A 24,463-nucleotide genomic window follows, 5' to 3' on the forward strand; every position below is an offset into this window, starting at 1 on the left:
TTAAATGACGCCACCAGAAAAGATCACTTTCCCTTACCTTTTATTGATCAAATGTTGGAAAGATTAGCCGGAAATAGTTACTATTGTTTTCTAGATGGATTTTCCGGATATTTTCAAATTCCAATAGCACCCGAAGATCAAGAGAAAACCACATTCACGTGCCCTTATGGTACTTTTGCTTACAAACGCATGCCATTTGGACTTTGTAACGCCCCTGTAACCTTTCAAAGGTGCATGATGGCGATTTTTCACGACATGATAGAAGAATGCATGGAAGTTTTCATGGATGACTTTTCAGTCTTCGGTGATACATTTAAATCATGTCTAGTTAATCTGGAACGAATGCTAATTAGATGCAAAAAATCAAATCTAGTACTTAATTGGGAGAAATGCCATTTCATGGTTAAAGAAGGCATCGTTCTTGGACATAAAATTTCAAAAGAAGGAATTGAAGTGGATAGAGCTAAAGTAGATGTAATTGCTAAACTTCCACATCCTACCAACGTTAGAGGAGTTAGGAGTTTTCTAGGGCATGCCGGTTTTTACCGACGTTTCATAAAAGATTTTTCTAAAATTGCCACTCCTATGAATAAACTCCTAGAAAAGGATGCTCCATTCATCTTTTCAGATGAGTGTATCAAATCTTTTAATATTCTTAAAGAGAAACTCACTAATGCGCCGATCATGATAACACCAAATTGGAATCTACCATTTGAACTAATGTGCGATGCAAGTGATTTTGCAATGGGAGCCGTTTTAGGACAAAGGATTGAAAAACGATTTCAACCTATATATTATGCTAGTAAGACATTACAAGGAGCACAAACGAACTATACAACTACTGAAAAAGAACTCCTTGCTATTGTCTTTGCTTTTGACAAATTTCGATCATATCTCGTTCTAGCAAAAACGGTGGTCTATACCGACCATTCTGCTCTTAGATACCTATTTTCGAAACAAGATGCCAAACCACGATTAATTCGTTGGATCTTACTCTTACAAGAGTTTGATATTAAAATCCGAGATAAAAGAGGAGCAGAAAATCTCGCCGCTGATCATCTTTCTCGTCTTGAAAATCCTGAGTTAGAAGTTCTAAATGAATCGGCCATACAAGACAACTTTCCTGATGAATATCTATTGAAGATAGATTATAAAGAAATTCCATGGTTTGCAGACTATGCAAACTACTTAGTTTGTGGATTCCTTGAAAAAGGATTATCGTACCAAAGACGAAAGAAATTCTTCAGTGATATAAAACACTATTTTTGGGAAGATCCACATCTGTTTAAAAGTTGTCCCGATGGAATAATACGCCGATGTGTATTTGGAGATGAAGCTAGTAAAATATTAAACCATTGTCACACAGGACCAACAGGAGGGCATTATGGGCCTCAACTAACAGCAAGAAAAGTTTATGAAGCTGGATTCTATTGGCCTACAATTTACAAAGACGCACACTTTCTTTGCAAATCCTGTGATGCTTGTCAAAGGGCCGGAAAAATAAGTCAACGTGATGAAATGCCACAAAATATCATCCAAGTATGTGAAGTATTTGACATTTGGGGTATTGACTTTATGGGTCCATTTCCAAAATCTCATAATAATCTATATATACTCGTAGCCATTGATTATGTATCTAAATGGGCGGAAGCACAAGCTCTCCCAACTAACGATGCACGAGTTGTAGTCAACTTTTTAAAACGTCTTTTTGCAAGGTTTGGAACACCGAAAGCTTTAATAAGTGATCGGGGTACTCATTTCTGTAATAATCAACTTGAGAAAGTTCTTAAAAGATATGGAGTAACTCATAAAATCTCCACCGCATATCATCCACAAACAAGTGGACAAGTTGAAAATACCAACCGAGCTTTAAAACGTATTCTAGAGAAAACCGTAGGATCAAATCAGAAGGAATGGTCCATTAAATTGGAGGATGCACTCTGGGCTTTTAGAACAGCCTACAAAACTCCAATTGGAACCACACCTTTTAGACTTGTTTATGGAAAAGCATGTCATCTTCCAGTAGAAATTGAACACAAAGCATTTTGGGCTTTGAAGACATGTAATCTTGATTTACATGAAGCCGGACGTCTACGATTAAGTCAACTAAACGAATTAGAAGAATTAAGACATGAAGCATACGAAAATTCGTTAATCTATAAAGAAAGAACGAAGAAATGGCATGATAAAAGAATCAGAAGTTCAAAAGAATTTAAAGAAGGAGACAGAGTTCTTCTTTTCAATTCACGATTCAAGCTATTTCCTGGAAAATTGAAATCAAGATGGTCTGGACCATTCATAGTCAAAAGAGTTTTCCCATACGGAACGATAGAATTAATAAATTCAAATGGGATTGAATTTAAAGTTAATGGTCACAGAGTTAAACATTACATACATGGTCCGATGGAAGTCGACAACGAAGTTAATCACAATTTCGACACCACAGCTAACTAAGTGTGGGGAGAATCAAGTCTTTAAAAGATAATATGTATTTCTATTAGAGTTAGATTTTCTGTTTTCGTGTAGTTCTCGAAAATGGAACCCGAATGGTCTTTCCCTAGCAGACCCTAAAGAACTAGTCTTCTCCCCCCATTCTGAATTTTTATTTTTTTTTAGGTTTTTACAAAATGAAGACTGCCTGTGAACTAAACCATGGTCTAACGCTACACGCTTTGATCACTAAACGTAATAATGACATACGACTGAGTGAAATAGTATCAGTAATCAGAGAAAGAATGGACGGAGTTAGAAAAGAATCCAGATGCGAAGATAATAAGTTACAATTTGGTAAAGGAAAATCAAAATCCGCAGCAAAAAGAAGAGCACGACACCTAGAAAGATGTCACAAATGCGGAAAATGGTCACATGGAGGTAAATGTTCAAATAATCAAACCTATTCAAATACCGAATTTGTTACTTTATGCAGAGACGGACCGTTCATATGTTTAGAAGAAAAGACACTGAATGCTCGAGGTTACGCCTATGTAGCCATGGAAAACTAATTAAACCGACTATCTTATGAATGGGATAGATCATATAACTAAGAAATCTATTTCACAGGTATGTCTGTACAGTTTTTATTTTTATTTTTATTTTTAACCTTTTGATAATAAACGCTAATTTGTTCGCTAAAAAGTATTAAATTGGTATTGAATAAAATTAGGTTTGGCGACCGAAATTATTGATATCATTCAAAAATTTATTACATCACTGCGAAATTTAACGTTTATTCTTAAGGTATAAATATCTTTAATCAATCAACCCAAAATATTTCAAAAATTCGTCATGAGTTAAATTAGGTCTTGGAACCGAAATTACTTTACCGAAAAGAGGGGCGCATATTTTTGATAATATTTGATTGATTAAAGTGGGATAAAAAGACAAAAAGATTTTTAATTTTATTTTTACCATGTTTTTAAAATTAATATTTGAACCCTTTATAAATATTGTAAACTTTGTAAAATCAATATTTTTAAAATTGTAAATATTTGAAAAAAAAAATTAATATAAGTTTGGTGTGAATTTATAATATGAATTTTTAAATTAAGATTGGTGTGAACTTTTAATTTTTAAAATATGAATTTTTAATTTTATGCATTTCAAATTTTAAGTTTGGTGTGAATTTTTAATATTAATTTTAAATTTTATATTTAAGTTGTGTGAATTTAAAAACGAAAATTTACTTTATCTCATTAAGTTAAGAATATGCTTTTTAAAATTCGTCGTAAGTTGAAGACTAGGTCTTTGAACCGAAATTGCTTTACCCGAGGGAGGGACGAGAACTTTTATTATCATTATTTTTAATCTTATTGAATTAAAGTATGCCAAAAACATTAAAAAAAAAAAAAAATATCAAACTCCGCGACTCGCGGAGTTTGAAGGGTTATTCACCGCGAGTCGCGGGAGGACCGGAAATCAGAAAAAAAATAAAGAGCTGCAAACTGATCAGTCCACACCCCCAACTCAAAAACACAGCGAAAAACACTCCGAAAATACACCCAAAAACACCCCCAAAATCACAATTTTTAACCGTTAATCACCAAATTTTTTACTAAAATCATGTTGAGAAGGATGCTATCTAGGAATTACTCAAGAAAAACGGTAAATTTCTACACCTAAACACCATTTAATCCGAAATTAGTGTTCTTGAGCCATTTTTTTTCCCAATTTGATTTTGATGCTTTTTAGTGTAATTATGCTTAAATTGTTTGTGTATTATGCTTGTATAACCTAGATTGATGCTATTTAACATGATTAGAAGCCTTAAACTTCAAATTTTGAATAATCTAGGGTTTGTGTTCTTGAGCAAATTTGGGGCTTTTTGATATAAACAGGTTATGGCCGATTTTTGTCATGAATTGTTGCTAAATTGAGTAGTGTAACATGTCTAGGTAGTTAAATGATCCAAACTTTGAGCCTAAACATGATTTTGAGAATTAAAGTGGACTTTTTCAAGTCTAAAATTCATGAACTTGATTTTTGAAAGATAATGCCATTTGAAACTTGTTTAATTGCTAGTAATGATTATTTTGACATGTTATTTGAATTGAATGCTTATGAACTTGGCGAACATTTTCGTATATGCTTATTTGAAAAAGTGTAGATTTGATGAAAATATGAAAATAAGCTTAAGTTTGATATAAATTGATCATGTCATTGTAATTATTTTGATTGATGATTTTGCTGACACTAATGCATATTTGGATGCACAAAAATTGTGTTTGATGTATTTTGCAGACTGAAAGGGGTAAATCTTCATCCCAAGCCCGCAATGCTCCTGCTGAGAATGTGGAACAACAGGAGGTGGATAACTACTACAAGCAGGATATACCTCATCCAGTCATGACCTTTTCCGATATGCACTTGGAAGAGTTGCACCCGAACCTGAGATTTGACAGACTTTGGATAGATTATCCAAAATATCAAAGGGGTTTGCATACTCTTCATTCTAAGGTTGTTGAGGTATCGAGGGTCATAGAATGGGGACCCTTAGAAGCTATAGAATTGGCCGAGCCAATTAGGGAATTACTTGTACAGAGGTATGGTAATTCTTCTTTTAATGACTGGGTACGTTTATTCACCATGCGTAGACCTGTATATAAAGTATGGTGTGAAGAATTGTTATGTAGTATAGAGTTGAATGATCGGGTAGCTAGTTTAACCGATCGTTCTTTTATTAGATTTTTGTTAGGCGGTTCGATGCGCCACATGTCTTTACTGGACATGGCTCAGGCTTTACGTATATATACGCCTGAGCAGTTAGCATCTGCCGATTGTAGAGGGTTGATACTAAACGGTAGAAAGATAGATGAAAATTTTGATACACACGGTGTGTGGAGTCAAATGACAAGCCATCACCGTTTCAAAGGGGGAAATTACTCTTATTTGGATATAGATAGAGCCGAATTAAGAGTGATACATAGGTTTTTAGCTAATTCGATTACACAAAGGGGTAAGAACAAGGAAAAAGTAAATGAACAGGATTTGTTTTACCATATGTGTATTCGAGACCCACAAAGCGCTGTAAGTATACCGTATTGTGTGGGTTATTATTTATCAGCTATGGTTCGGGGGATGCGACCGCATAGCATAATAGGAGGTGGTATTTTTATTACTTTGATTGGTGAATATCTCGGTGTGGATATAAGTCGGGGGGGATTATTAGTAGAAGAACCAGAACCCCGCGATACTATAGGTTTAAATGTATACCATGGTGCGAAAGTTTTGAAGAGGCGAAATAACGCCGCAGTACGATACCATGGTAGACATCCACAGGTGGAGAGAAACCAACAACAAGGTAATGTAGGAGGGGGAAATGAGATGCAAGAAATGCAAAGGTTTATAGCTTCTCAGGAGTACGAAAATGCTAGACAGAGAGCATTTGAAGATTGGCAAGTTCATCAGAACCAAATCATAGTTCATTGCCAACATATAGGTAGAAACTATATTCCTACACCGAAACCCATCTTCCCTCCCTGGTCTATAGAGATGCAGCCACCGTATCCTACGTATGACCCTGTCGAAGCATTCTATAGCACCTATGGTTATGCCTGGAACCCCTATTGGTACCAGTATCATCCCTAGTATACTTATTTTATTTTTTTATTTTTTTAATTTGTAATTATTGATACGTTTAATACTTTTGTTAATATTGTAATCATTTTTATAATTATCTAACTTTTATTCTTAGATTTTAATAATTTTTGAATGTGGGGTAATATACCAAACTTCAAAAATATGTATATATGTTTGCAGTTTATCTTATGTACACAACAGGGTAAAACAACGCATTTTCAAAGACTGGCATTAAGTTCAGCAAAAGCAACTAATTTTGACGACAAGATGCAAAATATATGTGAAATAACAACAAGACGGAATGAACAAATGATGTGCACCATTTATCATTCAGCAAACAAACGCCAATATATTTGGAAACTTTGGTAAAAATTTAATCATTTTCACACAAATCACCCTCAATAATTTAAATTGTTACTGATTTCTTGCAAATGAGGGCATTGCAAGATCTTAAGTGTGAGAAGGGGTTAAATTCTTTCGGATTTTAAAAATTTTTACTTTATACACTTGGTTACCATTAAAAATACTAGTAAAGCAGTAGTTGTATTAGAATCTAGTGCTCTCTGATAATAAAGAACAGCCCTGGTCTTATATACTGACTACCCAATTCTAGTAAAATTTTTCAAAATTTTCAATTAAATGAACTAAAAATCATGTTTATACATATTTATGAACGATAAAACTAGGTTTTAACACCGAAATTATTGTTACCTCAAAAAGGACATAAATTGAGAAACAAACCAAAACGTTAAAATTCATTTAAAATGGAATAGAGGACGATAAAAAGGAAAATAAAAGCCAAGTGTGGGAAAATTTACCAAGTTATCTTAAACATATGTCACATATATCTGTAACAAATAACTGAAAATACTTTTGCTTTGGACTAAACTAAACTGTTTTACCCGATGAAAGAAAAGAAGAGATGGATCTACACGATGAATTAATTCCATCATTAAAAGGAAGTAAAGTCTTCCGAAAAAGAAACGCGCTTCTTGATTTAGGTCATGAAGTTGTCGTCCAGACCAGCTGTAGGTTGACGAAAAATCTAGAAAAGTCATCACTAAAATCAGCAGGAAATCCACGGACCTCGGCATTAAACAGGGTCGCCAAGTGGTCAGATTTATCCTAACCATGAGAAGGATTTATCTCATACAATGGGGGGGCACCATGCAAATTAGCCGGATAAGACTAATGAATCAGATCCCCAAAAAGGATAATCTCCTTAAAGATTAAAAATCAGCTTTTAAGACTGATATTACTCAATCCTAGAGATTGACCTTAAAGATTGAGAATTACAAACTCATGGAATTCAATGATATCTAAACTCGAGCTTGAACGAGAAAATATTTTGATCAAAATTACAAACCGATTTGTTTTCTGAAAACCCTATTTTCAATGCGTTCATTACCATTGAACGTAAAATCCTAGGAATTCACCTGGAATTCATTAGGTCACCTGAACTAAATCGGGTGTCAACCGTAAGAACGGTGATTGCATAGTGGTCAAAGACAGGACCTTGTGCCATACCGAAAAATCATAAGGGTGAGCTTTACTATTGCTCCTACCAAGGATAGTAATTGTGTCCGACACGTTATAGACCATAATTAAAAGCATGTCAGGGGACATTGCCTTAACAGTTGCTTGTTCAACGCTTTCCTTTACAACCGGACGGTAGTTTACCGAAAGGTAATATACGGAACAAGTAAACTGGACGTGTTGCTTTCCAAATACAAGGTTAGCAAGTGGGTGACCGAAAACCGCAAGTTTTGAGCTAAAATTTTCAAATCTGAAACCCACCAAACCCACAAAAATATTTTGCAAACACCGGTAAAGGGTTATTCCGGAAAACTTATCTAGGGTAAAAACTAGATTTAATTTTCAAAAGATCAAATGTTTTCATAAAGATCCAATTTCCTTAATGGATCTAAATTTTTATAGTCATGTGGGACTGTAAACCATATCGTTACTACCATTGTTTATACCGCCGTATAGAAATCACTGATGTACAAAGTGTGAAGAATAAAGAAGTGATTCTAGTATTTCAAGACTATATTGCTTGAGGACAAGCAACGCTCAAGTGTGAGAATATTTGATAATGCTAAAAACGAACATATATTTCATAGCATTATCCCTCAAGAAAGACAAGTTTTTAGTTGCAATTGTTCTATTTACAAGTGATATTCGTTTAAATAATAAAAGGTGAAGACAAAAGACAGATTCGACGAATTGAAGACGCAAACGACCAAAAAGCTCAAAAGTACAAAAGACAATAAAAAAGGTTCCAATTATTGATAAGAAACGTCTCGAAATTACAAGAGTACAAGATTCAAAACGCAAAGTACAAGATATTAAATTGTACGCAAGGACGTTCAAAAATCCGGAATCGGGACCAGAGTCAACTCTTAACGCTCGACGCAACGGACTAAAAATTACAAGTTAACTATGTATATAAATATAATATAATATATAATTAATTATATTAATTATATATATATTATATTTATAAATAAAAACCGTCGGCAGAGAAAGACTCCAAAGGGGTGAGCTGTAAAAACAAACTCCGCGACTCGCGGAGTTTGAAGGCCAAAATGGCCGCGAGTCGCGGAGACCCCAGTTTTGAAACTCCCTATAAAGCAAACCGAAATCTGATCATTTTCACCATCTTTTTTCTCCTCATTCATACGATATATTTATATTTATAATTTATATTTTAATTTTAATTTTAATTTTAATTATAATTCTAATAATAAGGGTATGTTAGCGAATGTTGTAAGGGTGTAAGTCGAAATTCTGTCCGTGTAACGCTACGCTATTTTTAATCATTGTAAGTTATGTTCAACCTTTTTACATTAATGTCTCGTAGCTAAGTTATTATTATGCTTATTTAAAACGAAGTAATCATGATGTTGGGCTAATTACTAAAATTGGGTAATTGGGCTTTGTACCATAATTGGGGTTTGGACAAAAGAACGACACTTGTGGAAATTAGACTATGGGCTATTAATGGGCTTTATATTTGTTTAACTAAATGATAGTTTGTTAATGTTAATATAAAGATTTACAATTGGGCGTCCCTATAAATTACCATATACACTCAATCGGACACGATGGGCGGGGTATTTATATGTACGTATAATCGTTCATTTAACCGGACACGGGAATGGATTAATAGCCACTAGAATAATTAAAACAGGGGTGAAATTATGTACAAAGGACACTTGGTATAATTGATAACAAAATATTAAAACCTTGGGTTACACTCAGTCGACATCCTGGTGTAATTATTAAACAAAGTATTAAAATCTTGTTACAGTTTAAAACCCCAATTAGTTGGAATATTTAACTTCGGGTATAAGGATAATTTGACGAGGACACTCGCACTTTATATTTATGACTGATGGACTGTTATGGACAAAAACCAGACGGACATATTAAATAATCCAGGACAAAGGACAATTAACCCATGGGCATAAAACTAAAATCAACACGTCAAACATCATGATTACGGAAGTTTAAATAAGCATAATTCTTTTATTTCATATTTAATTTCCTTTATTTTATATTTAATTGCACTTCTAATTATCGCATTTTTATTTATTGTTATTGTATTTAATTGCACTTTAAATTATCTTACTTTTTAATTATCGCAAGTTTATTTTATCGCACTTTTATTATTCGCAATTTTATTATCGTTATTTACTTTATGCTTTAATTTAAGTCTTGTATTTATTTTACATTTAGTTTTAACTGCGACTAAAGTTTTAAAATCGACAAACCGGTCATTAAACGGTAAAAACCCCCTTTTATAATAATAATATTACTTATATATATATTTGTATTTTTATAAAAGTAAACTAATATAGCGTTGAGCTTTGTTTAAAAAAGATTCCCTGTGGAACGAACCGGACTTACTAAAAACTACACTACTGTACGATTAGGTACACTGCCTATAAGTGTTGTAGCAAGGTTTAAGTATATCCATTCTATAAATAAATAAATATCTTGTGTAAAATTGTATCGTATTTAATAGTATTTCCTAGTAAAATATAAACTATTTTATATACACCCCGCTGCACATCAGCTGCTAAGGACTATAGAATTCGAATGGCAAGAATATTCTTCCGTGCACGCTTTGATACACAGGAACCACCACCACCAGAGGACCCAGAGGACCCAAAGGTTGTTAATTAGTTAACTTGTAGATGTAATTATTATACAGTTTTTAGGTAAAACATGTAATTTTTGTATGTAAATAATCTGGGACAGACGCAAGGACTTTTTTGCGTCCTTGCTTCTGGTTTTTTGATAGACGCAAGCTATTGTTTGCGTCCTTGCGTCGCTTTAAATGGCTTACGCAAGGTTTTGTTTGCGTTCTTGCGTATGTTTGAAGACTTACGCAAGGTTATGTTTGCGTCGTTGCGTCTCTTTAAAAGATATACGCAAGTTGATGTTTGCGTGCTTGCGTATGTTTCATGACATACGCAAGGTATTGTTTGAAAAGTTGCGTCTTTTTTAAAGACAGACGCAAGTTATTGTTTGCGTATTTGCGTGTGTTTGATGACATACGCAAGATTTTTCTTGCGTTCTTGCGTCTGTATGTAGGTCAATCTATGACACATATTTAAACAACTAACTGAGACTGATAAACATAAAAACAAACTGAGACTGATAAACAACAAACTGAGACTGATAAACAAGCAACTAATTCTGAGCCCCTAAATCTGGTCTAAATCGTACGTTTGATAAAATTGAGACTGATAAGCTTGCGAAGGTTCGACTTTCTCTTTCGACTTTGACTTTGATTTTGAGGCTGTTTTTTTAACCCTCTGAAAAGTAGATTCACCGGTTAGGTCATAAGAAGCGCTACATGTTGTTCGGTTATGACCTGCTTGCTTGCAACGAGTACATGTTCTTACTTTCTTTTCAGTTTCTTCACCTTGAGATGGAATCCGATCGGTACTTTTTGGGCGTCCAGGTGCTCTTTTCTTTTGAATTGGGGGCTTTACGATTTTCAAGATCTTGGGCCCTGGATCGGACCATTCGGATCGATGGGGCAAAGGAAGGATGTGTTCGGAATATGTATTTATATAAGTTTGAGACAAGAACCAATGTGATACATAACATGTAACATCTTCCACTTCGAAGAGTCATGCTGCTGCCAATACATGTCCGCAAGGTATGCCTGATAATTGCCATTGCCCACATGTACATGTTCTATCTTCTAGATTAACGAGGCCATTTTTCCTTCCATCACGCACCTCTATTAGATTGTTTGTCGATGGAAATGCTAGCCATCTTCTTGATTTGTTCGTCCTCTTACCTAATTTACGTTCAACATATGGAGTAACCGTTGAAGTGAGACTAACTGCTTTGTTGTGATGTTTGAAAAACCAATCCTGTATAGAAGCGCGAAAAAATTCCAATAACATGCAAACTGGTAGTTTGCGAGCATGTTTGGATAGAGCGTTAATACACTCTACACTGTTGCTAGTAAGGTATGCATACCTAACATGACCAGCATGACTTCTGGACCATTTGTTGAAACCAACGTCATTTAGATACTTGTGAGACGCTTTTAATCTTCGTTGAAATACACTAACATGATCTTGAAAATCTGACAAACGATAAGCCTTAACCATTTTCCAATAGTGCCATTCAAAATATTTGAATTTGTTGGACATCGTTTTTATGTTCATGAATAGATGACGTGCGCAAAAAGAGTGAAAGGCTTCAGGAAACACATTTGAAATACCATGTGCTATTGAAGGAGCACGATCAGAAATAAAGGTAATCTCTGACATATGATTACTCATACCACAACTCTATAAATGATCTCTTAGATTGCCAAAAAACCATGACCAAACCTCGTTTGTCTCGCCTTCACCAATTCCATAAGCCAATGGCAAAATTCCGTTATTGGCATCCATTGCAACAGCGACTAAATTTGTACCCAAGTATCCAGCTTTCAAATGTGCACCATCAACGATGATAATAGGGCGAACATTTTGGACAAATGATCGAATCTGCATACAAACAAATCAAATGAGATTGCTATTAGTTTAAGATAAAATAATTGTAGGATGAGTGATACTTACAACTGCGCCAAAGGACATGTAACACATCACGAATCTATTTTCATTGTCAGTCACCACATTTGTCATGCTTCCTGGGTTATGAATCTTAATGTTATGAAGATAAATGGGAAGCATTCGGAACGAGTCATCCATACTGCCACGAAGCATCTCTATTGCATGACACTTGGCTCTCCATGCTTGATTGTAAGAAATGCTCACCCGAAAACGGTTGCCAACATCATCACGTATATCTTTTGGATTATAGTCTCGATTTGCAGCTTTGAACGATTCCATCAGAATACTTCCTAACACCTTTTTGGAAGCATGTTTATTATTTCCCATAATTTGGGTACGTGAGCATGTGTGTACGTCATGCAATTTCTTTACGATGAAGTTGTCAGTGTGGCGTATTTTGTATGCACTACATTTCCACTCACAATTTGGCAACATGCATTTAGCAGTGAATCGAGATTTGTCAGACTTTACAGGCTTAATTTGGAAGTTTTCTTCAAGACATTTTGTGTATAGATGGTTTACAAAATCATCCTTGTTTAAAAAAGTTTGTCGAACTTTAATCAAATCGGATACTCTATAACTGGTTGTTATTTGGCTCGTAGATTCAGTCTCTTGGTCATGCTCACTCAATAAAAGTAGCATATTCCAGAATACATCCTTTTTTTCTTCCTCTTCTTCATTTTCATCTTCATCTTGATCTTCTCTGTCATTTTCTTCCTCCGAAGCACTAGACACGACAACTGATTCAAAAGGGTGATCTATTTTTTTAATTTTACATACGTTCTCAACTCCATAGTTGAAGAAATCAAACTCTTCTGTGTTTGGAGGTGGTACTTCAGGTCGTGCTTCTTCCAAATTGGGTGTCTGAAGGTTTGTGCTCTCCTCGTTTGTTGGTAGGTTTTGTTGGACATCGTGTGTTGGTAGGTTTTGATGGACATTGTGTATTGGTAGGATTTGCACCGACTGTAAGTTTTCTGGGAGTTGATGCATTGTAACTTTGTCGACAATGTAAATATTAATAGGAGCATTTGATATTGCATGTTGTAGAAAATCACGAAAGTCTTCATAATCATCAGTAATATCCAAAACAAGATTATCGACAACATATCTCATTGAAACAGGAGCATTAGGTGGCAAATTAATTTTTCTAAGAACATTTTTTAACAATATTCTTCGAGTAATTAGTTTTTGGGGAGCAACTGGGAGTTTTAATCGTGTTCTAAAACAATCTAGAGGCAAATACATAGGTAAGTTATTAATAAATTGAAAAGAACCACCACAACATATATGAATAACAAAGGTTTCATTATCACTAAAACTCATTATTTAAAACAAAGAAAGTTACCTTAATGACGCTTGAAATTACATGATTTATGTTGAAATGGTGGAAATGAAGTGAAAATAGAGCTGGTAATACCTTATATGAATTAAAAAAGTTATCCGTAATAGTACAAAAATCGTACAAAATCTTATCCACGAAATCATGAAAATCTTATCGGGATAAGACGCAAGACGCAAGACGCAAAGGCGCAAGTCGCAAGACGCAAGACACAATACGCAAGGACGCAAGTCTCTTTGTTGCGTTTGTCAGTAACGCAAGGTCGCATGGTCGCAAGATCGCAAAGACGCAAGGTCGCAAAGACGCAAGGTGTCTTGCGCCTTGCGAGGGCAAATTGTCAAACTTTTTTTTAGGGCTGTCAGTCAACAAGCTTAAAAAAAAGGGTATTTTGGTGATAATCCCATTCCTAAAGAGCCTTCCTTTTTTCATGCTGCCAGATTCTCACATAAGAAACAAGATAAACATGATTGTCCTACCCTTGATTGTCGTTTGGCATGTGCACAATATAAGAAAAATGCATTGAAATCCAACTCAAAGGAATGAAAAGAAACAGGATCGTTACCGAAGCCATTCTAAAGGAAACAAAGGAAGAAAGTATAAGTCTTGTGATTTGAATGAAGATGTTGAGTTGGAAATTGAATATAGAGCGAATGCAGGTGTTTATGAGCAGAGAAGTAATGTACATCCAAATAGCATGCCTCGAAAGCCCATTATAGTGAAAGGTAAAATTGAAATAACAATGAAAAAAATAATGTATTTAGTCATTTTCTAGAAGCAGGGCCGGTTCTGAAAATTTGGATGCCCAGTGCGAACATCTCAAAAATATGCCCCCTGCCCCCATCAAAATATATTAATAGCACAACACAAATATTTAAGGGTTTGAAACCTAGTCAAGTTATGCGGCTCATCCCCACGCCGATTTTTATTTAACAAATACAATTCAAATACACATGTTTGGAACTACAAATCACCAAAAATGATGTCTACGTGCATTTTTTGATGCAAAAACTTCAATCAATTTATCATAATCTACATTTGATAGAAATCTATTTTCAATACTTATAATTGCTAACCCGTTTAACAGTTATTGATTCATTGTACTTCGTAAATAATTCTTCAACAACTTCCATTTTGAAAAACTCCGTTCTGCAGATGCTACAGTTACCGGGACGGTTAGCAAAATCTTGTATGCAAGTAAAACATTTGGAAAAATATTCATTATCTTTGTATACTCCATAATCTCAAGTAACGTCCACGGCAAATTGGAGGAAAACTGAATCAGATATATAAAATCATGGTGGAGTCATGGAGATTATTTATGGTATTGTATAGAATAGATAAAAAGAAATTGATTATCTTGATTTGGGATTTGGGAATCGTCGAATTGATGAGGAGACAGAGGAGTAGAGGACGTTTGGATGACCCAATGATACGACGAATCAATTTTACTCCAATGATAGTGGGCTATTTTTTTAGTTTTTGTAAAACAATTTATTATTTATATGGGCTAAAATGTTAGGCTTAATGAACCTAGTAGTATATATAAAACTTGACCAATATATGATGCCCTTTGGATTGTGTTGCCCAGGTGCGGTTGCACCTTCAGCCCCGCCCAAAGTCCGGCCCTGTCTAGAAGGTATGTTTGATAGCAACGAAAAGGCTAACATACAACAAAAATTGCAACATGGAATACAAGGGGATTTGGAAGTAGGGATAAAGGACATATTGTGATGATCCGGAAATTTCTGACCAAATTTAAACTTAATCTTTGTATGATTAACATTTCCGACACGATAAGCAAAGTCCGTAAAACTGAATCTCAAAATTTTTGAACTACTTTTATATATTTAAATACCCTTCGGTTGTTTTCGACGATTCGCGAACAATTATATGTAAATAGATACATATATACTATAACTTGAAAAGGTAACAATGTATTAATTATTTGATACCGTACATTACACTTATTGGTTTAAATATCTATTTGAATATATATGATAAATTGAAATATTTATTATTAAAATTTATTTATAAATAACTTCCAATGTGTATTTAAAAACTGATTTATGTATATTAAAAAGATATATACATATATATAATTTCAAGTTATTTAGTAAACGATAGTAACATTTTCAAATTGCTACAGTACCCAAAATGCTACAGTGTTTTCGAAAATCACTATTTGCTACAGTGAAATTGACTTTGCTACAGTAAAAATTGACTTTGCTACAGTAACTTTGCTACAGTGGTATAGTTTATGGATGATTTAAGACTATATTTTGACAAATGTACGATTCACGAAACGTAAAGTACAAGTTTTCTCAGTATACGATAGGACGTTCGAAAAATCGAAACCGGGACATAAGTCGAGTGACGACGTACGACTTATCGGAACGAAAATTACAAGTCAACTATGCACGTGAATATAATATATTATATATATAATTAATATAAATTATATATAATATATATTATTTTTAAAATATGTCGACAAGCTTGATGACAAACAATGTGACGACCCGGGAATTTCCGACTAAATTGAAACTTAATCTTTATATGATTTCGATACGATAAGCAAAATATGTAATATTGAGTCTAGAAAATTTTGAGACGATGTTCACATATTCAATTGACCTTTGACTGCTCTCGACGATTCACGAACAATTAATTGTAAATAGATATGTGTGTATGTGTGTGTGTATATATATATATATATATATATATATATATATATATATATATATATATATATATTCGAAATATAATTTGAAGTATTATATGTGTTGTTATTAAAAATTAATAAAAAAGGATATTATAACAATTATTATTTAAAATATATCTCTATATATAAATAAAGTATATTAAAAATAAATATTAAATGATTTTAATACTCGTTTAATGTTTCGATTGATATTAAGTAAGTTAAATTCAAACTTATATACTATAATCATATTTCATATAATAATATATCAAACATACTAATATTTTTATATAAATACTTACATACAACTAAATGCATAGATAAAAAAAATTAATTTTTAATATATATATAAAATATACAAATATAACATAATATATATTATATATAAATAAAGTATATATTTAAATAGATTTTAGTATAAATTCTACATAACTAAACATATCTAAAAATTTATACAATTAATAAATGAAATTATTTGATTACCATTATATGTATTAATAAACATAAATGATATAGGTTCGTGAATTCGAGGCCAACCCTACACTTGTTTAATGACGTCACATGTATTTTTACTACAAAATACAGTATGGTGAGTTCATTTGCTCCCCTTTACTCTTTACATTTTTGGGCTGAGAATACATGCAATATTTTATTAACTGCTTTACAATATTTATATGCGTGAGTTCATTAAATTCCCTTTTACTCTTTACATTTTTGGGACTGAGAATACATGCGCTGTTTTTACAACTGCTTATTTAAATGCTTTTGAAATATATTTTGAACTGCGAATACATGAAATGCTTTTATAAATGTTTGACGAGATAGACACAAGCAAAACATTCCTCGAATGAATTATATTGCAAACAGAAGTTCTGCGGATTATTGTTGAATTATGTGGACATGATAATTGCCACCATTGAATTATGTGGACATGATAATTGCCACCATTGAATTATGTGGACATGATAATTGCCACCAATTGATATGAATGTTATGTATCGAGAGAATAATTTTATACACAGGTTATGTGTATGTTATTTTGTGCATGAGATATGTGTACGGTTACTATGATTTATGAAAATGGTTTCGTACACGAGAAAGATGTACTGTATTTAAAAGATATAGCATGTACATTACAGGTGGGTATAGGATTCGGGCCCGTTTGTACCATGCAGGATTTAAATCTTGTGGTCTATCAAAATGATGAATTTTATTATTTTATGATAAACTTATGAACTCACCAACCTTTTGGTTGACACTTGAAAGCATGTTTATTCTCAGGTATAAAAGAAACATTCCGCTGTGCATTTGCTCATTTTAAAGACAGTATTTGGAGTCGATCATCGCAATGGAACCAGTTGTTGGTGACTTCGTCCAGATGGATTAGGAAGGGTCCTTTCAGTTGGTATCAGAGCGGTGGTCTTAGCGAACCAGGTCTTGCATTAGTTTGTCTAACTGATAGTTGTTAGGATGCATTAGTGAGTCTGGACTTCGACCGTGTCTGCATGTCAAAAGTTTTGCTTATCATTTTGTGTCGAAAATCATCCGCTTATCATCCTTAGGAAATTACTTGCTTATCATTATTAATCTAGACATATCTTACTGCCTGGATTGCATGATTAGTGTATAGATAAAAATTCATATATTAGCGTATCTGCTAATTCATATCTTAGCGTATCTGCTACTGTAAACTTTGCCTTACATATTCCGTAAATTCCTCCGTAACTTATGAGATTTTAGTATTATATATGCATATGTAAATTTTGTATTGCAGGGTACTAATCTACATCCTATAATCTATTTCTTATCAAAAATCCTTCATCTGATCGTACGAGATGAATCCCTCAACTAGTTCGAGTCCCTCAGATTCCGATAGCTATTCCGATAGTTATTCCGATAGCTATTCCGACATAGAGTTTCAATCAAGCTTCGAAAGCAGTGTCACCGAAATGAATCAACCAATCAGCCATCCCCAATTCATCTGATGGTTTTGTAGTCGACTGATAATGCTAAAAACGAACATATATTTCATAGCATTATTCCTCAAGAAAGACAAGCTTTTAGTTGCAATTGTTCTATTTACAAGTGATATTCGTTTAAATAATAAAAGGTGAAGACAAAAGACAGATTCGACGAATTGAAGACGCAAACGACCAAAAAGCTCAAAAGTACAAAATACAATCCAAGAGGTTCCAATTATTGATAAGAAACGTCTCGAAATTACAAGAGTACAAGATTCAAAACGCAAAGTACAAAATATAAAATTGTACGCAAGGACGTTCGAAAATCCGGAACCGGGACCAGAGTCAACTCTCAACGCTCGACGCAACGGACTAAAAATTACAAGGCAACTATGCACATAAATATAATATAATATTTAAATAATTCTTATAATTATTTATATATTATATAAATAAATAAAAACCGTCGGCAAGAGAGACTCCAAAATGGGTGAGCTGTAATTTCAAACTTCGCGACTCGCGGAGTTTGAAGGCCAAAAATTCCGCGAGTCGCGGAGCCCCAAAATGAGAAACTGCCTATAAAGCCAACCGAATTCTGATCATTTTAATCATCTTTTTTGTAGTGACCCGAACTTTTCCATGTTTATATATATTAATAGAGATTGATATTTACATGATTAAATGTTTCCAACATGTTAAGCAATCAAACTTGTTAAGACTTGATTAATTGAAATATGTTTCATATAGACAATTGACCACCCAAGTTGACCGGTGATTCACGAACGTTAAAACTTGTAAAAACTATATGATGACATATGTATGGATATATATATAGTTAACATGATACTATGATAAGTAAACATATCATTAAGTATATTAACAATGAACTACATATGTAAAAACAAGACTACTAACTTAATGATTTTTAAACGAGACATATATGTAACGATTATCGTTGTAAAGACATTTAATGTATATATATCATATTAAGAGATATTCATACATGATAATATCATGATAATATAATAATTTAAAATCTCATTTGATATTATAAACATTGGGTTAACAACATTTAACAAGGTCGTTAACCTAAAGGTTTCAAAACAACACTTACATGTAACGACTAACGATGACTTAACGACTCAGTTAAAATGTATATACATGTAGTGTTTTAATATGTATTTATACACTTTTGAAAGACTTCAATACACTTATCAAAATACTTCTACTTAACAAAAATGCTTACAATTACATCCTCGTTCAGTTTCATCAACAATTCTACTCGTATGCACCCGTATTCGTACTCGTACAATACACAGCTTTTAAATGTATGTACTATTGGTATATACACTCCAATGATCAGCTCTTAGCAGCCCATGTGAGTCACCTAACACATGTGGGAACCATCATTTGGCAACTAGCATGAAATATCTCATAAAATTACAAAAATATGAGTAATCATTCATGACTTATTTACATGAAAACAAAATTACATATCCTTTATATCTAATCCATACACCAACGACCAAAAACACCTACAAAAACTTTCATTCTTCAATTTTCTTCATCTAATTGATCTCTCTCAAGTTCTATCTTCAAGTTCTAAGTGTTCTTCATATATTCTACAAGTTCTAGTTACATAAAATCAAGAATACTTTCAAGTTTGCTAGATCACTTCAAATCTTGTAAGGTGATCATCCAACCTCAAGAAATCTTTATTTCTTACAGTAGGTTATCATTCAAAAACAAGGTAATAATCATATTCAAACTTTGGTTCAATTTCTATAACTATAACAATCTTATTTCAAGTGATGATCTTACTTGAACTTGTTTTCGTGTCATGATTCTGCTTCAAGAACTTCGAGCCATCCAAGGATCCGTTGAAGCTAGATCCATTTTTCTCTTTTCCAGTAGGTTTATCCAAGGAACTTAAGGTAGTAATGATGTTCATAACATCATTCGATTCATATATATAAAACTATCTTATTCGAAGGTTTAAACTCGTAATCACTAGAACATAGTTTAGTTAATTCTAAACTTGTTCGCAAACAAAAGTTAATCCTTCTAACTTGACTTTTAAAATTAACTAAACACATGTTCTATATCTATATGATATGCTAACTTAATGATTTAAAACCTGGAAACACGAAAAACACCGTAAAACCGGATTTACGCCGTCGTAGTAACACCGCGGGCTGTTTTGGGTTAGTTAATTAAAAACTATGATAAACTTTGATTTAAAAGTTGTAATTCTGAGAAAATTATTTTTAGTATGAACATGAAACTATATCCAAAAATTATGGTTAAACTCAAAGTGGAAGTATGTTTTCTAAAATGGTCATCTAGACGTCGTTCTTTCGACTGAAATGACTACCTTTACAAAAATGACTTGTAACTTATTTTTCCGACTATAAACCTATACTTTTCTGTTTAGATTCATAAAATAGAGTTCAATATGAAACCATAGCAATTTGATTCACTCAAAACGGATTTAAAATGAAGAAGTTATGGGTAAAACAAGATTGGATAATTTTTCTCATTTTAGCTACGTGAAAATTGGTAACAAATCTATTCCAACCATAACTTAATCAACTTGTATTGTATATTATGTAATCTTGAGATACCATAGACACGTATACAATGTTTCGACCTATCATGTCGACACATCTATATATATTTCGGAACAACCATAGACACTCTATATGTGAATGTTGGAGTTAGCTATACAGGGTTGAGGTTGATTCCAAAATATATATAGTTTGAGTTGTGATCAATACTGAGATACGTATACACTGGGTCGTGGATTGATTCAAGATAATATTTATCGATTTATTTCTGTACATCTAACTGTGGACAACTAGTTATAGGTTACTAACGAGGACAGCTGACTTAATAAACTTAAAACATCAAAATATATTAAAAGTGTTGTAAATATATATTGAACATACTTTAATATATATGTATATATTGTTATAGGTTCGTGAATCAACAGTGGTCAAGTCTTACTTCTCGACGAAGTAAAAATCTGTGAAAGTGAGTTATAGTCCCACTTTTAAAATCTAATATTTTTGGGATGAGAATACATGCAGGTTTTATAAATGATTTACAAAATAGACACAAGTACGTGAAACTACATTCTATGGTTGAATTATCGAAATCGAATATGCCCCTTTTTATTAAGTCTGGTAATCTAAGAATTAGGGAACAGACACCCTAATTGACGCGAATCCTAAAGATAGATCTATCGGGCCCAACAAGCCCCATCCAAAGTACCGGATGCTTTAGTACTTCGAAATTTATATCATATCCGAAGGGTGTCCCGGAATGATGGGGATATTCTTATATATGCATCTTGTTAATGTCGGTTACCAGGTGTTCACCATATGAATGATTTTTATCTCTATGTATGGGATGTGTATTGAAATATGAAATCTTGTGGTCTATTATTATGATTTGATATATATAGGTTAAACCTATAACTCACCAACATTTTTGTTGACGTTTTAAGCATGTTTATTCTCAGGTGATTATTAAGAGCTTCCGCTGTCGCATACTTAAATAAGGACGAGATTTGGAGTCCATGCTTGTATGATATTGTGTAAAAACTGCATTCAAGAAACTTATTTTGTTGTAACATATTTGTATTGTAAACCATTATGTAATGGTCGTGTGTAAACAGGATATTTTAGATTATCATTATTTGATCATCTACGTAAAGCTTTTTAAACCTTTATTGATGAAATAAAGGTTATGGTTTGTTTTAAAATGAATGCAGTCTTTGAAAAACGTCTCATATAGAGGTCAAAACCTCGCAACGAAATCAATTAATATGGAACGTTTTTAATCAATAAGAACGGGACATTTCAGTTGGTATCCGAGCGTTGGTCTTAGAGAACCAGAATTTTGCATTAGTATGTCTTATCGAGTTTGTTAGGATGCATTAGTGAGTCTGGACTTCGACCGTGTTTACTTGAAAAATGATTGCTTAACAAATTTTGTTGGAAACTATATATTTTTAACATGTGAATATTATGTGATATATTAATCTCTTAACGCGTTTGATATTATGTGATAGATGTCTACCTCTAGAACAAGTCCCATTGACTCACCTAATAATAATGAAGAGTCAAATGTAAATTGGAATGATTCGTGGACTGATTCACAAGTTCCCGAAGAGGAACCAGAAGAAGAGTCGGAACCGGAAGAAGAATCGGAACCGGAAGAAGAATCGGAACCAGATGAAGAAATAGAACCGGTGGGGGAAATAATAAAACGGTTAAGTAAAAGAAAATCCTCAACCAACCGAACAAGGTTAATTATGGTCAATGGTATTTCCGCCAAGAAAGCAAAATATTGGGAGGATTACCAATTCTCCGATGAATCGGATTCCGATGAGAATTCCGATGATGTTATAGAAATTACCCCAACTGAATTTAAAAAGGCAAAAGAAAATAATAAGGGAAAGGGCATAAAAATAGAGAAATCTAATTCCAACCCCGATGAACTTTATATGTATCGTCAACCCCCGAAGTCCTTAAGTTGTAACAATGACCCGGGAACCTCTAAACCACCAGGTTTTTCTAAACCAATGTGGAAAATTACGGCTCGTATTAGGGGAACATCATATATCCCTAGAAACTTGGCAAAACGAACCAAAACCGAAGAAGAAGAAGAAACAAGCGAGTCGGAATAAGATAGTTGTATTCGTGTGGTGTAATATATGTAATATAGTGTGCTTATGCTTTATGATATATGTAAAAATTGCTTGTATTAATAAGTATTTTTTTTTATGAATCTAACTCTTGTCTATTTTACAGTATAAAAACACAAAATGGATAGACAACCCAATATTTTAAGAGACCTACCCGGAGACATGATTGATGAAATCTTGTCTAGAGTCGGTCAGAATTCTTCGGCACAACTATTTAAGGCGAGATCAGTTTGTAAGACATTCGAAGAACGTTCCAAGAATGCCTTGGTTTATAAAAGGCTTTCGTTCGAAAGATGGGGGATATCACATTGGGAAATCCATAAGTTACGATGTGTTTACTTTGACGCATATATTGCGGGGAACCCAAATGCTATTTTACGCAATGGGTTAAGAAATTATTTTGACTCAATATATCTGAATATTGGACTTCGTGATTTAGAAAAAGCGGCTAACATGCGACATAAAGAAGCATGTTATGCTTACGGATTAGTAATGTTCGCTTCTCACCAAAGTGAGAACAAGAACATCGGGCTATAACTATTAAACAAAACGTTCCCACAAGTGACGGAGTCGGTAATTGGGGTAAGAAATGAGGTTTTTAGATTGTTACGGGACTGTTGGACATTACGTAACCCTCGTCCCTTTGACGACGTTACAACACGCTGTCTTATCAACGGCCATAATGGTTATGTTCCACAAGACCAAGGATGGGAAGTAATCCTAGTAAAACCAGAATGCATGACTTGTTTCTGGACGTATGAATAACGTGTCTTTATTACCTTTGCTGAACGACTTGTGTACTAGCTAGAATTATCTTCACAACCATCTTGTATCAAATTTATTGTGTGCTATATTTCATGCTATATGTAAAATAAGCGGTATTGTAAGTTTGTAAAATATTGTGTAAAAGTTTGAACGCGAAATATTATTATAATCAGTTTTTCATATAGAATTGTAGTAGTTGAATTGTATATTAGCTACTAAGTATGAACTTAACGGGTAGGTACTACCCGAATTTAAACTTATAAAACGCTAATATGAAGAAAAAGCTTTTATAAATGAGTTCATATTATGCTACGAAATACTATTAACTACTCTTAATATTCTGTATGATTAACTTGTTCCATTTGACTATTTTGAAGGAAATGGCACCGACTACTCGACACACCGTGAATATGAATGAAGAGGAATTTCGTACTTTTCTAGATTCAAACATAGCCGCAGTACAGGCTGCGCTACATACCAACAATAACCTTGGATCTAGCAGTACAGGAAATCGTGTAGGATGCACCTACAAAGAATTCACTGCCTGCAAACCTTTAGAATTTGATGGAACCGAAGGACCGATCGGATTAAAACGGTGGACCGAGAAGGTCGAATCGGTGTTTGCCATAAGTAAGTGTACTGAAGAGGACAAAGTGAAATACGCTACACATACCTTCACAGGTTCTGCGTTAACATGGTGGAATACCTATCTAGAGCAAGTGGGACAAGATGATGCGTACGCACTACCGTGGTCAGCATTCAAGCACTTGATGAACGAGAAGTACCGTCCCAGAACCGAGGTCAATAAGCTCAAGACAGAAC

The 24,463-nt window shown here is 33.6% G+C and overlaps 1 protein-coding gene across 1 annotated transcript; it reads right to left on the bottom strand.

The window, feature by feature from the left end:
• Positions 1-11,897: 11,897 nt before the first annotated feature.
• Positions 11,898-12,806, bottom strand: LOC139850123 (uncharacterized). Its single transcript, XM_071839712.1, has 2 exons — positions 12,171-12,806; positions 11,898-12,098 (listed from the first exon to the last, which is right to left on the bottom strand). Exons 1-2 carry the CDS (start codon positions 12,804-12,806, stop codon positions 11,898-11,900), a joined length of 837 nt encoding a protein of 278 aa, XP_071695813.1.
• Positions 12,807-24,463: the final 11,657 nt, after the last annotated feature.

The sequence above is a fragment of the Rutidosis leptorrhynchoides genome, chromosome 5 (genome assembly GCF_046630445.1).
Source record: "Rutidosis leptorrhynchoides isolate AG116_Rl617_1_P2 chromosome 5, CSIRO_AGI_Rlap_v1, whole genome shotgun sequence".
Classification (NCBI taxonomy): Eukaryota; Viridiplantae; Streptophyta; class Magnoliopsida; order Asterales; family Asteraceae; genus Rutidosis; species Rutidosis leptorrhynchoides.

Excerpts from the sequence above, each read along its gene's own strand:
- LOC139850123 (XM_071839712.1), bottom strand. The coding sequence starts at position 12,806 with ATGCTACTTTTATTGAGTGAGCATGACCAAGAGACTGAATCTACGAGC. Across the intron at positions 12,099-12,170 it reads ACATGTCCTTTGGCGCAGTT|ATTCGATCATTTGTCCAAAA; the intron begins GTAAGTATCACT and ends GTTTGTATGCAG.